Source organism: Ranitomeya imitator, chromosome 5 (genome assembly GCF_032444005.1).
Source record: "Ranitomeya imitator isolate aRanImi1 chromosome 5, aRanImi1.pri, whole genome shotgun sequence".
NCBI lineage: Eukaryota > Metazoa > Chordata > Amphibia > Anura > Dendrobatidae > Ranitomeya > Ranitomeya imitator.
Window position 1 is genome coordinate 264784161 of NC_091286.1, and position 17595 is coordinate 264801755.

Consider the following 17595-nt stretch of genomic DNA (forward strand, 5'->3'; position numbering starts at 1 on the left):
ATGGCCCCAATAGCGCCACACATAGCATGATGGACCCCACATCCCCTTATATAGTATGTTGAACCAAACAGCCCCCTATCACAGTAGGATGACTACCACAGAATTCCACTGAGTATGATAAATCACAGCTCTCCAAGACAATGTAATGATCACAAAACCCTCGCACAAACAGTATGGACCCCGTAGCCCCTCACACAGTATTATCTCCCACAGCCTCCACATAGCATGATGTACCCCACAGCCCCACCCACATACAGAATGATTGACCTCAAAATACCCAACACAGTATGATGCCCCCCTCCCGTTTTCTACCCATAGGTCCAAGAAGTATCGTTTCTCCTTGCGGAGAGTGACATGTTAAGCATGTCGAGATGAGGAGACTTAAAGCCGCAATGCTCCTCTGGGAAATATAAAAATTGTCTCTTCAGACAGGAGGAGGACTAGAACTCTAGTGCCACCTATTGGAAGTAGCAATCCTAACAGTCAATGTCGACCCTTTAACGAGCCTTGTCACATGACTTAGGATGAAAGCCAAACCAGAGTTCTAGTCCTTTTGCTCTCTGAAGAGAAAGTTTGCATATTTCCCAGAGGAGCATTGCGGCTTTAAGTCTCCTCACCTCCACATGCTTAACATGTCACTCTCCGCAAGGAGAAACGATACTTCTTTGTTCCCGGTCAGACGCCTTTCACTCAGCCAAACCAAATCTTCACTTTGCACTGACGAAGGGCAGTACCCCAAAACACAGTGTTTGCAAACTGAGATTCTGGTTTGGCTTTTATCCTAAGTCATGTGACAAGGATAGTTAAAGCGTCGACATTGACTGTTAGGATGGCTGCTTCCAATAGGTGGCACTAGACTTCTAGTTCTCTTCCTCTCTGAAGAGACAACTTGCATATTTCCCAGAGGAGCATTGCGGCTTTAAGTCTCCTCACCTCGACATGCTTAACATGTCACTATCCGGAAGGAGAAACGATACTTCATGGAACCCGATCAGACGCCTCTCACTCAGCCAAACCAGATCTCTACTTTGCACTGACGAGGGGCAGTACTCTGAAACACAGTGTCTGCAAATTAAGATTCTGGTTTGGCTTTTATCCTAAGTCATGTGACAAGGCTCGTTAAAGGGTCGACATTGACTGTTAGGATTGCTATTTCCAATAGGTGGCACTAGAGTTCTAGTCCTCTTCCTCTCTGAATTGACAATTTGCATATCTACCCATAGGTAAATGACTATAAAATAAATAAAAATCCTACTTATCTCGACCTGGTCTTTCCAGTGTGCAGACTGAGGCTACATGCGGCAGGCATAATCTAACGACATAATTGTGCTGGCTGCACTGTGTTTTCATCAAATGCACAGGTTGAATGATGAAAAAGGAAACTGGCGACTCCCTCTTTCACCACTGCATTCATTGGTATCTACACCCTGAATATGTAGATACCTGTGAAATTAAGATGCTGGGTGAAGATCTTGTCTGATAGAGTAGGTTGCTTATTCAAGCCTTATGAACACTTATAAAAACAAGCAAACCCTCCCTCTATAGATGGTAGCTGTGGAAGTGGTTAATATTTTGCACTTGTGTTGCCCTCACCATATATGATGGGGTATGCTGCAGCCAGCAGTACAATAGTATTGTAACCAGATATTGGTAAATATGAGGTTTTCTTCTCTTATATTTTTGGATTTGATGTCCTTTATTACGACCGCACATACTTACCTGTCTTCTTCTATCCCTCGGCGCGCCTCCGAATCTGTCCCACGCCGCTCTGCTTCTCCCTTCTCTGGGTCGCGGTGTTCAGTTCTTCCGCGCATGCGCAGTCGCATTTTCTGCGCCGCACAGCCTCCTGGGAGGTCGTGACCTGATAGCTCCGCCCCAACATGGCGGCGCCCATTGGGTATTTCTTCCCGGCGTCTTCCCAGGTAAGACGCCTTTGCTTTGTAGGTTTCTCCTTACTTCTTGTCAGCATACATATGTCCTAGGCTCTCCGGTCTCAGTACCTTTCTCTCCACCGTGCCTGCCCTGCGTTCCTGCCTTGTCTGCCCTGTCTCTCAACCGTGCCTGCCCTATGTACTTGCCTTGTCATCCCTGTGTCTCCGCCGTGCCTGCCCTGCGTTCCTGCATTGTCTGCCCTGTCTCTCCACCTTGCCTGCCCTGCGTTCCTTCCTTGTCTGCCCTGTCTCTTCGCCGTGCCTGCCCTTCGTACTTGCCTTGTCTGCCCTGTCTCTCCGCCGTGCCTGCCCTGCGTTCCTGCTTTGTCTGCCCTGTCTCTCCACCGTGCCTGTCCTGCGTTCCTGCCTTGTCAGCACAGGGTCTCTGCCATTCCTTCTCCGTGTTCCAGTCTTGTCCAGTCTGTGTCTCCGCTGTGTCTGTCATCTTTTGTTTTAGTAGCCGTCCCTTTTTCTCCAGCTGTTGTGTCTCCATCCCCCTTGGGTCTGCTCCTAACGCTCCCTGTATAGGGGGTGGTTCCATCTGGTCCGCTCGTCTTCGGGGGCTCTAGAGACACGACCCAGAGGGTCCACTCTCGGGTTCTTCTCCGAATCCTTACAGTAAGCAAAGGCCATGGACCCGGCTGGAGCGTCAGCTGCGCAAAAAGAGTTAGTCTTTTTGCAGGAGAACCAGACCCGTATTATGTCCTTTAAGAAGGCTATGGACTCTCGTCTCTCCTCGCTCCAGTCTTCTGACCCTGGTAACGCCTCCCAATTACCTGGCTTACAGCAAGAGATGGTTCAGCAACGTGATATCCAGGCTCATATTCTTAGTTACATGGCTTCGGTGGACGACCAGCTGCTTTCTTTGCAAACGGCCGTTTCCACCTCGGCCTCTGCTCCCCGCGCACCTCCCTGCTTAACTAAACCTCCACGATACAGTGGTGATCCAAAATTATGTTGGGGTTTTTTAAATCAATGTTGCCTTCATTTTGAACTTCTGCCCCAGCAATACCCTTCCGATGGGGCTAAAATAGCTTTTTTAATTTCCCATCTGGAGGGTGACGCCTTGGCATGGGTTAATCCCCTTTGGGGGCGAGACGATCCCATGGTTTCCTGATTATCTGAATTTTTAGAGACTTTTCGTCATGTTTTTGACGAACCCAGATGTCTTGCCTCTACTACTGAGGCTCTTTTTAATCTACATCAAGGATCCTTAACTGTGGGCCAATATGCCATTCAGTTTCGTACTCTCACCACCGATTTAGGCTGGAATAATGAGGCATTGGTAGGAGCCTTCTGGCGAGGTCTCTCCAGGCACATAAAGGATGAGATAGCTGGTCGGGACACTCCTACGGTTTTGGAGGATTTGATTTCCTTGGCTACCCGTATTGATCTTCGTTTCCAGGAGTGTGCCCGGGAGTGGAGACTTCTTCGGCCTTCTCCTGCTACCCGCAAACAATTCAGTCCGTGGCTCGGAACTTCCTCCATGGCGTCCACACCAGAACCGATGCAGGTGGACCGTCTCAAAATGTCTGAACAACGATGTAAGGAGAGGCATACTCAAGGGTTATGTTTCTACTGCGGGAGTGCCTCATATCTGTTGCGGTCCTGTATTGAACGTCCGGAAAACTTCTCCGCCTAGGTCAGGTAAGAGAGGCCTCCCTAGGTGTTTCTGATACCTCTCAACCTCTTACATTGTCCGTCTTATTGCACATTTCTGGTAAGGGCTTTTCTTTAGATGCTTATGTGGATTCGGGCGCTGCAGGGAATTTTATTAGACTTGAAGAGGTCATAAAATTTTCTGTCCCGGTTAAAACCTTGGAGAGTCCTTTATTCCTTGCATCCGTGGATGGTAAACCGTTACAGGAGACCGTTACACAAGTTACACATGAGGTGGAGCTTCAAGTAGGGGCTTTGCATAGGGAGAAAATTGCATTTTATGTTTTAGCTGGTCTGTCTCATCCTGTTCTTCTTAATCTTCCCTGGTTACGGAATCACGAGCCCTAATTAGATTGGCATAATGTTAATATTTTGCGCTGGGGAGAATTCTGTCAGGAACGTTGTCTGCTGCCGGTGCGTCCTGTGGGTGTCTCTTCTTCTTCTTCCTTTTCCGCTTTACCCTGCGTCTACAGTTCTTTCTCGGATGTCTTCAACAAGAAGGAGGCAGAAGGTTTACCTCCACACCGACCATATGATTGTCCCATCGACCTCGTGCCTGGGGCTATCCCTCCAAGAGGTAGAAGCTATCCTCTATCCCCTATTGAGACGCAAGCAATGTCGGAGTATATTCAAGAAAATCTTGCAAAGGGATTCATTCGCAAATCCTCTTCTCCTGCTGGAGCAGCCTTCTTTTTCGTAAAGAAGAAGGATGGCTCACTTCGTCCCTGCATTGATTATAGAGGTCTAAACAACATTACGGTGAAGAACAAATACCCACTGCCGCTCATTCCTGAACTCTTCGATCGCCTCAGAGGAGCGCAAATTTTTACCAAACTGGATTTGCGTGGAGCGTACAATCTGGTTCGAATTTGTGCTGGAGACGAGTGGAAAACCGCCTTTAACACTCGCGCCGGTCACTATGAGTATTTAGTTATGCTGTTTGGCCTCTGCAAACCACCTGCGGTATTCCAAGATTTCAATAACGATGTATTCAAGGATCTTCTCTACTGCAGTGTCGTGGTTTATCTAGACGACATTCTCATCTTCTCTCCGGACCTTTCTTCTCATAGACGGGATGTATGTCGTCATTTCATCTTCCAACAAGACAACGACCCAAAGCACACAGCCAAGAAAACCAAGGCCTGGTTCAAGAGGCAAAAAATCAAGGTGTTGCAGTGGCCTAGTCAGTCTCCTGAACTTAACCCAATTGAAAACTTGTGGAAGGAGCTCAAGATTAAAGTCCACATGAGACACGCAAAGAACCTAGATAACTTGGAGAAGATCTGCATGGAGGAGTGGGCCAAGATAACTCCAGAGACCTGTGCCGGCCTGATCAGGTCTTATAAAAGACGATTATTAGCTGTAATTGCAAACAAAGGTTATTCCACAAAATATTAAACCTAGGGGTTGAATAATAATTGACCCACACATTTATGTTTAAAATTTATAAAAATTTAACTGAGCAACAAAACTTTTTGGTTTGTAAGATTTATGCATCTGTTAATAAATCCTACTCTTGTTTGAAGTTTGAAGGCTCTAACTTATTTGCATCTTATTAAACCTGCTAAATCTCCAGGGGGTTGAATACTACTTGTAGGCACTGTAGAAGACTCTCAGGCTCATATAATTGATCCTGTAAGAATCGTCACCCTTGCTCCTCTAAGAGTGGTCTATTCACCTCCTGGCAAGACTTTGGTGTTGGATCAAGACAAAGTGAGAGTTTTACGTTGGGGACACTCCAAGATCGCTGGACATGTTGGAGTCAAGAAGACACTCTCCCTTATCTCTCGGCATTATTGGTGGCCGTCCCTCTGTCAAGATGTCACTGAATTCATTGCTTCTTGTCCTTCCTGTGCCAAGAACAAAGTTCCCAGACAGCTTCCGTCCGGACTCCTGCATCCTTCGCCAGTGCCTTCCGATCCTTGGAGCCATATCGCCATGGACTTCGTCAACGATTTGCCCCGTTCTTCGAATTGCTGTCATCCTGGTTATCATAGATCGGTTTTCCAAAATGGCTCACTTTGTTGCTTTGCCAGGTCTGCCTTCCATCCCGAGTTGGCAAAAATCTTTTTACATCAAGTCTTCTGTCTTCATGGTTTCCCGCAGCATATTGTCTCTGACCGTGGAGTTCAATTTACTTCTCGTTTTTGGAGAGTGCTTTGTGGATTAATGAAGATTAACCTGGATTTCTCTTCAGCGTATCATCCACAATCCAACGGCCAAGTGGAGCGAGTTAATCAAGTTCTAACTACATACCTGTGACATTTTTTTCAATGCTCATCAGGATGACTGGGTTTCTCTTCTCCCTTGGGCTGAATCTCCCTTCTTTGTGGTCTTTGGTCAACATCTGGGCATTCCTCTTCCTGTTTCTTTCACCTTGGGGGTACCAGCGGCGGATTTCTTGTCCCAGGAGATCTTTGGAGTGAGACAAAAGAGGCTCTCGAAAGTGCTAGCTATAGAATGAAGAGGTTTGCCGATAAAAAGCGTTTGGATGCTCCTCCATATATTCCAGGTGATAGAATTTAGCTATCTTCGCGCTATATTAAGCTTAAGATTCCCTCTCACAAACTGGGACTTCGCTACATTGGTCCCTTTCCTATCTTAAGTCGCATCAATGATGTTTCCTACAAATTGAAGCTGCCTGCTTCCTTACATATTCCCAATGCCTTCCATGTGTCTCTTCTCAAACCCGCAGTGTTCAATCGTTTCCACCCGTCTATCCCTCACTCTCGACAACTCAGTACTTCTGATGGTATTTTTAATGTTAAAGATATCCTTGCCAAAAAAGTTGTTAGGCGGAGGACCTATTTTTTGATTGATTGGGAGGATCCTGAGGAGAGATCCTGGGAGCCCCGTGAGAACATCAATGCCCCTCTTATCATGAAGAGATTTCTCTCCAGCCTTAAAAAAAAGGGGGAGTAAGGAGGGGGTACTGGAGGACCACACATACTTACCTGTCTTCTTCCATCCCTCGGTGCACTCCCGACTCTGTCCCGCGCCGTTCTGCTTCTCCCTTCTCTGGGTCGCGGCATTCAGTTCTTCCGCGTATGCACAGTCGCGTCTCCTGCGCCGCACAGCCTCCTGGGAGGTCGCGACCCGATGGCTCCGCCCCAACATGGCGGCACCCATCAGGTATTTCTTCCCGGCGTCTTCCCAGGTAAGACGCCTTTGCTTTGCAGGTTTCTCTGTACTTCTTGTCGGCCTACATATGTCCTAGGCTCTCCGGTCTCAGTACCTTTCTCTCCACCGTGCCTGCCCTGCGTTCCTGCCTTGTCTGCCCTGTCTCTCTGCCGTGCCTGCCCTGCATTCTTGCCTTGTCTGCCCTGTCTCTCCGCTGTGCCTGCCCTTCGTACTTGCCTTGTCTGCCGTCTCTCCGTCGTGCCTTCCCTGCGTTCCTGCCTTGTCTGCCCTGTCTCTCCGCTGTGCCTGCCCTTCGTACTTGCCTTGTCTGCCCTGTCTCTCCGCCGTGCCTGCCCTGTCTCTCCGCCGTCCCTGCCCTGCGTTCCTGCTTTGTCTGCCCTGTCTCTCCACCGTGCCTGTCCTGTGTTCCTGACTTGTCAGCACAGGGTCTCTGCCGTTCCTTCTACGTGTTTTGGTCTTGTGCACTCTGTGTCTCCGCTGTGTCTGTCCTCTTTTGTTTTAGTAGCCGTCCCTTTGGCTCCAGCTGTTGTGTCTCCATCCCCCTTGGGCCTGCTCCTAACGCTCCCTGTATAGGGGGTGGTTCCATCTGGTCCGCTCATTCTCGGGGGCTCTAGAGACATGACCCAGAGTGTCCACTCTCGGGTTCTTCTCCTAATCCTTACATCCATTTCAGTGATTTCCTTCAGTACAGCTGAAATTAACTCGCAACATTGATCTGGGTCCTCTATATCCATCCTTTAAGATGCACCTGGATGTTGATGTTCGTTTATTAGTCTTACACTACAGTATATGTATGTTTCATCTTTTTGATAATTAATTCCTTATAAATTTATATCTCTTGGTTCCCATAATAGTCCAAATTTACTAATATTTTCTTTAATTCTATTTTCCATTTCTTGATTCTATTATCCATTTCATTTTTCTAAGAAAATTTGAATATACAGTTATTGGATTCTTTCTGATCCACAACCCATTCCTGATATTAGCCGTGTGTGTGTAAATCAGAAGGCTATCTATTGAGTGTGCTCAGAGCCTGAGCCCGTCCTATTCATAGCAGATGAAGGCTGTGTTACACATAGCTATCATCTGCCTTTAACACTAGGGAGTGGAACTGAGCTCCACTTGCTGCTGTTAAAGGGAATCGTTCATGTAAAATAATGCTATCAACCTGCAGACAGTGGTGCAAAAACCAAGGTCCCAGTGGTCGCTGCTGTGATCGGGCCAGGCCGATCAAGGAGAATCAACCAGAAGCCTCAACTGGATGTGTGACCTTGGACGTTCATCCTGTTAAAGTGTGTTGCAGAGCACAAAGACCATGCCACAATGCACGCTGCTGATCAATCAGAGGCCAGCAGCTGATGTTAGGGTGCACGTGACAGGACGCATGGCAGTAACGTCACATGCTCTCGTCGAACTGAAGTCAGCTACCAACTTCACAAGAGGATGGGCGCGGCAGGAGAGCGAAGGAAAGGTGAGTATATATTTATTTAAAAAATCAGTGGCCATACTAGTACTGTACATGGATGACTAGGGGGCTGCATTATACTTTATGGATGACTGTGGGGTGCATTATACTTTATGGATGACTAGAAGATGTGCATTATACTTTATGGATGACTATGGGATGTGCATTATACTCTATGGATGACTAGGAGATATGCATTAGACGTTATGGATGACTATTGGGGTGATTTACACTTTATGGATGACTAAGGGGTTCATTATATATTATGGATGACTATGGGGAGTTCATTATACTTTTGCAATGGGGCTCCATGACTTCTTTGTATGCCTCTGGTGACTGCAGAATGCTGAATCATGACAGTGTGCGATGTGTCACTCTGTCACAGTCACAATTTCCCTGTAGTTCCATGCAGGTTGGCGGTAGCGTGACTGTATGTATGCAATTTAAATACTTACAGTCACAGGCTGACTAGATTCAGATGGTTTCTCTCAATTCTCTTCTATTTTCAGGTGAGAGCAGTACTAAGGACATTTTTGCAGCCTCTGATTGTAAAAGAAAGAGTGCTCTCACTCACTGACAGCAAACAAATACTTCAAAATGTTACATAAGAGTATATTGAGTTAAAAAAACAAAGGCCAAGGGGAGGTGGGGGGGAGTCTGGAAACAGTTATGAATGGTCTACCATCCTATGTGTATGGGCAGCTGTATGTTACCAACACTAGATGTTTAATAGAGGTTAACCACATCCCGTTACCTCATTGGCTTCTCACGTGCTAATGTACAAACTCATATCCATTAAGACCTGAAAAGTCAGTGTATCTCCTCAACAACCACCCCCACCCCAGACTGTGGTACTGCGGCTTAACAGCATTCAGGTCTCCAATCTATCAAAAATAACATAGGAAACTGTAAATGTTAGCAGCAGTTCAATTAACTCCTCACATGGTGCATGTAAGGAATGTGACAGAAGGAAATGGTTCCTTCTGTTATCCTATCTATTGCTGGAGCCACGGTGTATTTGGCTACCTGTCAGTATAACACTGACATTCTTCATAATACTCTGCACTACATTAGTAGTGCAAAGTGTTATCATTGCATTTGACGGATCGTGTGCTAATGTTCCCATGTGAAACTAATAAATATTGTAAATAAATAAGTAAATATATTTTAAAATGGAATCTGTGAGCAGATTTTTGCTATTTAATACGAGAACAGCATGATATAGGGCCATAGACCCCAATTCCAGTAATGTGTCATTTACTAAGCTGCTTGTAGTGATATAAAAAAAATCAGTGGTTTAATCAGCAGGAAATTATCACTAGAGGACTAGTTGTCTCATGCAATCTAGTCTTCCTGCTCTGTGTAACCCCACTCCCATTGATTCCTAGCTTTATGCCAATGTACAATGTAGAAAAAGTCAATCAGGGGTATGGGCAAGGTTATACATAGCTCAGCATTCAAAGCACTGCTAAATCTGCAGCAGAGAAAATCGTGATTTTACAAAAACTATACCAAGCAGCCTAGTAAATACATATCGCTGGACAGGGTCCCTGTCTCTACATCATGCTACTCTCCGCAAGATAAATAGAGATGCTGTGGTCTGGAAAGACGCGCCGCATGTCCAAGTACGCAGGGAAGCTGCATGTGTCCCTGTACGCATAGTGGAGATGGGATTTCATTAAATACAATCCTCTATGCTGTAACATCTGGCCGCTGGGGATTGGACGCTGCGATTGTTCGCAGCATCCAATCCGCAGCAAATACTAACCATGGAAACATACGCTAATTTCATTGATCGATACCATAAAACTATATAATTATTTTTCCTGCACGGAAAAAAAAGGAATGTCAAAAATGGTACCAGTGACAATAACAGCTTGCATATACAAAAACACTTGGAGCACTCAGGAAACGGAGACACAAAAACAATTTTTTTTCTAAGCAGTATTCTAGGAGTAATATAACAATATAAATTTGGTACTTGCCGAATACTACGGCATATTGCCATAATCGTGCTGACCCACAGAATAAAGTTAACAGTTTTATTTGTACAACGAATGAAAAATTTAAAATTTAAACAGGAAAAAATTGGTGCTTTTTCTTTCTATTTCTTAACATAAACAGTTACCGTAATAAAAGTTAAGTATTAAGTTGTATGTACCCCAAAATGGTGCAAATGTCAAATACAACTCACCCCACTAAAAAAAAGTTATGACTGCTTGAATGTAAATGGAAAATGCAAGAAAAAAAATACCGCATATTATAAATCTCCCCATGTTTTAATAGAAATGGATTTACCGCAGCTTTGCCTGCTTTATAGTGATCTTATTAGTTATTTTTTTATTATTATGAACTTTTTGTCAGGATAGACTAGATTTATATTAGATTAGCTATACATTATACCATAACACCTTAGTTAGTGGATATAACTAAACACAAGAAAAAATGTTTGCCTCTCCTTCCCACTCCCCAAAACTAAACTCCTCCTATATTTAGTGGTGTTCTTCTCTTTTCTCTGTGGAATAGGTGACAGATATACGGATAATCTGTCTCAATCTGAAACTCAACCTCTCCAAAACTGAACTTCTTCTGCTCCCATCATCTACAAACCTCCCTAAACCTGACATTTCCCTCTCCGTGGGTGGCACCATAATAACACCCCGGCAGCAGGCGCGCTGTCTGGGTGTTATGTTTGACTCCAATCTCTCCTTCACATCCCATATACAATCTCTTGCCCGCTCATGCCGCTTACACCTAAAGAACATGTCTAGAATCCGCCCTTTTCTCACCATGGAAACAACAAAAACCCTCACTGTCGCCTTAATCCACTCCTGCCTGGAGTACTGCAATGCTCTACCAATTGGCCTCCCCCTCACGCCACTCTCCCCTCTCCAGTCTATCCTTAATGCAGCAGCCAGGGTTGTCCATATAGCTAATAGTTACTCGGACGCGTCCGCTCTTCGCCAGTCGTTACACTGGCTGCCTATTCATTACAGGATACAATTCAAAGTACTTGTTCTCACCCACAAAAGCTCTCCACAGTGCGGCACCCCCTTACATCTCCTCCCTCATTTCTGTCTATCGGCCTAACCGACCACTGCGCTCTGCAAACAACTTTCGACTAACCTCTGTACTAATCCATACCTCCCACTCCTGACTCCAAGACTTTTCCCGTACTGCGCCAATCCTCTGGAATGCTCTACCGCAAGATATTAGGACCATCCATAATTTGCATAGTTTTAGGCGCTCCCTCAAACCACATTTGTTCAGAGCGGCCTATAATGTTCTCTAATCAAAATCATTTTATGTTTGTGTGTGTAGCCCATTCACTATCCCCATCTATCCCCCACCTCCTGAAGATGGCAGGACCATCACTAAATACATAATTGTAAATACACACCTTTACTTTGTATCTCCCCCACCTCATTGTAGATTGTAAGATCGCACGAGCAGGGTCATCTTATTTTGCTTTAATTATTGTATTGCCAACGTTGTTACTTATGACTGTTGTGTTTGAAATTGTTAAGTTGTAAAGCGTTGCGGAATATGTTGGCGCTATATAAATAAAGATTATTATTATTATTATAATCTGTCCAGTAACTGGATAATTCCTCCTGTTCTTGCCGATTTCCATCGGAGAACTAGCTTTTTGAGCCCCTCGTTGTTAGACGTTTTTAAGTAGATGTAATTGAGCCCAATAGCCAAAAGTTATTAGGACGGTGCTAAGAGTTAATCATTTATTTAATTATCTTGTCCTTAAAACAGGTTCTCCTTGCTATTTCATCCTTAGTTATGATAGATTTAGAACTTTAGCATTATTATAGATTTGGAAAAACAACACAGATATAGATGCTATATCTTATCATTGTATATGATATTTTACTTAGCGCATTTTATTGTCACATAAAGCAATGTTTAAAGCAGAAATCATATACTGTACATTTATGTTAATTTTATTTACCTATTTTGACTCTTCCTCTCTCAGGACCTTCCCCCATTACCAGGATATTTGCTGGTTTCTGCAAAACATAACATTTAATTAAATCTTATTTTAGCCCTTTTTACCTTAAATCCACAATGGGAGGAAAGATGTTATTTTCTTTTTATAACATATTTAGTAAGTTAATTTAATGATCAAGAAATATAATTAAGTTAGAAGGTTGCAATTACGGAATCTACATTTCCCCTAATATTCCGTCTGCTTCCAAATAGATATTTAACCCTATTTTAAAGAACAAAGTAAAAGATAACCAAATCTTACATATTACCAATGTCCCAAAATGAAATGCCTCTTGTCTTGGTGGCAGTGAATCTGCTTGTGTACATTTTTGTCAAATAAACAATAATTAGAATCTTAAAGCACTGAAACGCTTATAACGAACATCATTAATGAAGAGCAAATTATTGTTGGCAATGTGCAGTAACCAATGAACTTTCACCAGAAGTGTGAAATAACACTTGCAGGATCTCCTTTAGTCTTATCAGCAAAGTGTCCGAGCTCAAGACCCATCATAAATCACACAATTTTGTCTGGGCACAAGACCCATCACACATCACACAATTTTGCCTGAGCACAAGACCCATCATACATCACACAATTTTGTAGAAGTATGCACCAAGGGTCATTACTGTATACAATAAGCTATGTGTTCTAAAAAGACACCTCTAATAAATAACGTACAGTATATATTGGGGATGGCATTATATGTCTTGTAACAAATGAGATCTCTTGAAATTTCGAATTTCCAGTGACTCTGCAGTTGGAAAACAACTCTGGTCATAGAAACTTTGCTCTGAGGGGAACCGCTGATCTGTGATGGCTCAGCTACGTCAGTCACTGTACCAGGAATGAAAATCCAAAAGATGTCATTGCTGCAGGTCATTATGGGGAAGCCCGCGCGACAACACAAAATGATATTAGCCCTCTGTCTGATAAATTTATACATTATATGCAATTTGCTCCAGCATAGGGCCATAGGGCATTAGACCTATACTAAACATACCCAAGGCAGAGATGCTGTACTATTAGATCTCAGCCTATTGGTGAAATTTACTAAGACCATTTTTATACGTAATCATCAATGTAATTCAGAAACCTAGTGAATTCAAGTCTACATACAATTCAACATGAAAGAATTTGAAATGTTCTATTCCACTCAGTTAACTATCCACATATATTGAGGCTTTATTAGGCCCTCATGACACCTCTGTATGTATAATACCGCTACTGCAAAAATTGGTACCGGAGTCATCAGTGTTTTTGTTCAGAGTGTCATTTGTTTGCCATCCGTTTTTTTCAGGTATGGCTTTAGAATATTCAATTCCAAAGTTTCTCGTATACTTTGCGTTAAGTATGTACAGCACACTGATGCAATCTGTGTGCTGTACATGTTTTTCACAAATCCATAGACTTGTATTGGCCCTTGTTATCCAAGCTACCGGCAAAAAAAACAGTGATATCATGTGGTTTGCATACATACAGTTCGTACAAACACCCAGACATGTGTGCTGCATCATAGGTCATTATGGGTATGTGTGGTAAACATGAAAAATAAAGATGCCACATGTACCAGAGACACTGAAGTGTGAAAGGGGCCATTCACTGGTTTTCCAAAAACAAGTTTTTCAAAATGTAAAAAATTGCAATGGTTACTAATTTTATACGGAAAGCAGGCAGCTTTGCTAAACAATTAGTTGGTATTTTAAATATATTTTGTTACCGGTCAGCTCCCTATAGCTCTCCTTTGTTATGTGACTTATTAATGAGAACCTGAGAGGTATTCAACATTGATAGGTAAGGTTGAAAACAAATATAAGTTCAAACAAGTTTACCTGGTTTTTATATTCAATATATACTCCATCGTGAAGAAAATCAACTCTGAATTTTTATGCCGCTGTTTCATGATTATAAGCAGTGTAGAACAGACATGAATCAAGCCCACCGTTATGGCACTTATTAGGGAAAAATGTGTAGGATTGTTGCACTCGGTCTTGGTGTAGTCTCAATGACATAGACAGTCAAAGCTGACTTTCACAGCCAAAAAACATATCTATTTGCAGACAGTAATATAGGCTCAAACTTATTCTTCACTTCAGTTGTGACCAAAAGTTTTGAGACTGAAAACCTAAGTTACTTATTGTTAACAGGATTTTACAGAGCCCATGACAGCACCACCAGAGAGAGGGTATCCGCCCACCACGACAGGAAACCTACTGAATAAAAAGGCTGCACCTCTCCTCCACATCAGTTTGGTTTCAGAGCAGGAGCGGACCTCCAGATGGTTAGTTAACACATCCATCACCAACTACAACTTTCTTAACACCCTAAATAATGCACATCATAAGTGACAAAGTGGGGGAGGGAATATAAGGGTGCTGTCATGGGCTCTGTAAAATGCCCTGAGAAAGCCAAAAAGTTTGCCCATATTCTACCATAAATCCTAGTTTTTATGGGTTTTCTGCTCTGCATCACAGTAGCTACCAAGGCCAGAGACAAACCCCTCCATATTATCAATGCCCTTTCAAAATCCAGGCCACAAATGAAGACCAGATTTCTGATGATGTAACACTGGGCCCTGTCTGAGGAGACCTGGAACATCCGGGAGAACCCAGGGATCTGTCAAAGACATTTTACTCAGCCATGAGAACTACGGTCTCTTCAGCCAGAAGGGAGCAATGAGGATGACATCCGCCCTCTCCTCCCGAATCTTCCTGAGCACTGCCGAAATTAACATTAACGGAGGAAATGCACAGGCTAGTTGGAAATCCCAAAGTATCTGCAGTGTATCCACTGCATACGGTTTCTCTCTTGGGTCAAAGGAAGAGAAACTCGTTGTTTTCCTGATATTTCTGCTGGCAAATAGATCTATCTCTGGCTGCCCCCAAAGATTCACAATCTGCTGTAAAACGGATGAATCTAGCTTGCATTCCCACTGTCTCAAGGTTGTGCGGCTGAGGAAGTCTGCCTCTTCGCTTTCCTTAACATTTACATGTAGGGCCGATATCTGTAGCTGGTGTACCTCCACCACGTGGAGAATTTCCTGAGCTAACTGCATTAGGGATCGGGATCTTGAGCCCCCCCCCCGGTGATTGATATAGGCTACATAGGTTTGATTGTCTGACAGTATACAAATATGGCTCCCTTCTAAATGGGAAGGAACTCTATTATTGCTTTCTTTATTGCTAGCAGTTCCCTGTAATATGAGGACCTGTCTGCTTGTGCTTCTGACCAGACCCCTTGTATCCAAAGGTCTCTGAGATGTGCGCCCCATGCTTCCACGCTCGCATCCGCCACTATCACATTTGATATTGGGAGGGACCATGAGGAACCACACAATAAATTCTCTGTATTCAACCACCAGGTCATGGAGTTTAATGCTTCTTGGCAGAGCTTAATCTTCCCTTTTAGATGACCAGACAGCCTCTTTTCTCCTTTTAGGATATCCGGCTGCAACGCCCTGGAATGGCATTGAGCCCACTGTACTGCTGGAATGCATGAGGTCACTGATCTTAGAAGATGTATGTAGAAAAGCCGCGGAGACACCATCACGTGTTTCTCAACGCAAGCAATAAATAGCCAGGTCTTTCACTGGGAAGGAACAACCACGGGAAGGGCAGCATCCAAAAAGGAAAACCACTTGGCTATTTATTGCTTGCGTTGAGAAACACGTGATGGTGTCTCCGTGGCTTTTCTACATGCATTTGCATATTTCCCATAAGGGATGGGAGCAGTGTTCTGGATCACTGCGTTGAGAAACACGTGATGGTGTCTCCGCGGTGTTGGATGTTTTGATCTCCCCGAGGTCATTCATCCTTATGTTTATGATCTTAGAAGAGACCTGGCCTTCCCCAAGGACATGATCGGGTTGGATAGGACTGCTGACAGCAGAGCTATCATTTTGTCCTCCTCTGGACGGAGACAGAGCTGTTTCTCTGAGTCTATGATAAGCCCCAAGAATGATTGAACCTTCAGGGGCTGAAGTCTTGATTTTCCCCTATTTATAATCCAACCTAGATTGGATTTCAATACAGAAAAAAAAGAGGAAAATCATCGTGTACCTCTGGTAGTGACCTACAACCCACAGCTTGAAATACTAAGAAAAACGGCTAAGAAACTTCACCATGTCCTACACAAGGATGACCAGTTAATAATATTATTCAAAGACCCCCCCCTTGCTATGTTACAGGCAGCCCCCTAATTTAAGAAACATCATGATCCGAAGTTCAATGCCCTCAGATTCACCAAGAGGGACACATCCTTGCAATGGGAGGAGATGCAAAACCTGCATTCATATAGAGACCAACGACAAGATCCAAATCCCCAACACACAGCAGGACTATAAGATCCCTGGGACATTAACATGTTCTTCTTCCAAAGTGGTGTATTTAATTCTATAAAATATATGTCTTGTGGGGGGCCTCTATGTTGGAGAAACAGGACAGAGACTGAGAGCAAGGATGAGATCTCATCGCCATACAATTACAGACATAAAAAAAAAAACATTTACCTGTGGCCAAACATTTCTGTGGTCCAGGACCCAACATAGACAATATGAAAGTTGCCATTTTGAAAGGCAATTTCAAATCGCAGAAACATCGCAGGGTCTGGGAATACAAATTCATTAACATCTTTGATTCTGTTCACACAGGACTCAATTTGTCAGGATTGCTTGTAGATTGCGAGCCTTCGCGGGCAGGGTCCTCTCTCCTCCTGTACCAGTTATGACTTGTATTGTTTAAGATTATTGTACTTGTTTTTATTATGTATACCCCTCCTTACATGTAAAGCGCCATGGAATAAATGGCGCTATAACAATAAATAAATAATAATAATAATAATTGTCAGGAGGATTTATGGTCCACTAACAAATCTAAGCAATTTCCTCCAAAAACAATGAAGGCACCACCAGCCCTTTGATCCCACAAGCATATGGGGTCCATGAAACTTTCACACCACTTATCTACTCTTACCTAATCAAGGATTCTCTCTTTAAGCTCAGTGTTTGCTTATTTAAATGTCCATGTATCACACCTTGCCTGTGCTCTATACTGTATATAATTGGGTTTCTTCAAATATTTTGTTATACTAGCCTGATGATGGGACGTAAGCAGTCTCGAAAGCTTGCTTTGTAGCATCAGTCACCATATTTTGTTAGCCATTAAAAGGTTTCACACCCACAAGATTCCTATTTTGGTTCTCCCACTGAGAGCACTCTATATCTCTTGTCACTTCCAGAATAATCTTGGTGAACATTCTTGGGCCATGGACAGACCAAAGGGTAGGGTCTTGTACTGAAAATGTCTGAGATGACCGCTTACATGCACAGCTTCCTGGTGGATGAGGACATGACAATATGTGTCTTTCAGGTCTAAAACACCCATATAATAGTCCAGGAATTG

The 17595-nt window shown here is 43.6% G+C and overlaps 1 protein-coding gene across 1 annotated transcript in view; it reads right to left on the reverse strand.

The window, feature by feature from the left end:
• Nucleotides 1–17595, reverse strand: part of CDK19 (cyclin dependent kinase 19) — a 411797-nt gene that overhangs the window by 186413 nt on the left and 207789 nt on the right. Inside the window, exon 5 of the mRNA XM_069726138.1 lies at nucleotides 12158–12215. Within this exon, the coding sequence (XP_069582239.1) occupies nucleotides 12158–12215 (58 nt within the window). The remainder of the gene's footprint in view (nucleotides 1–12157; nucleotides 12216–17595) is intronic.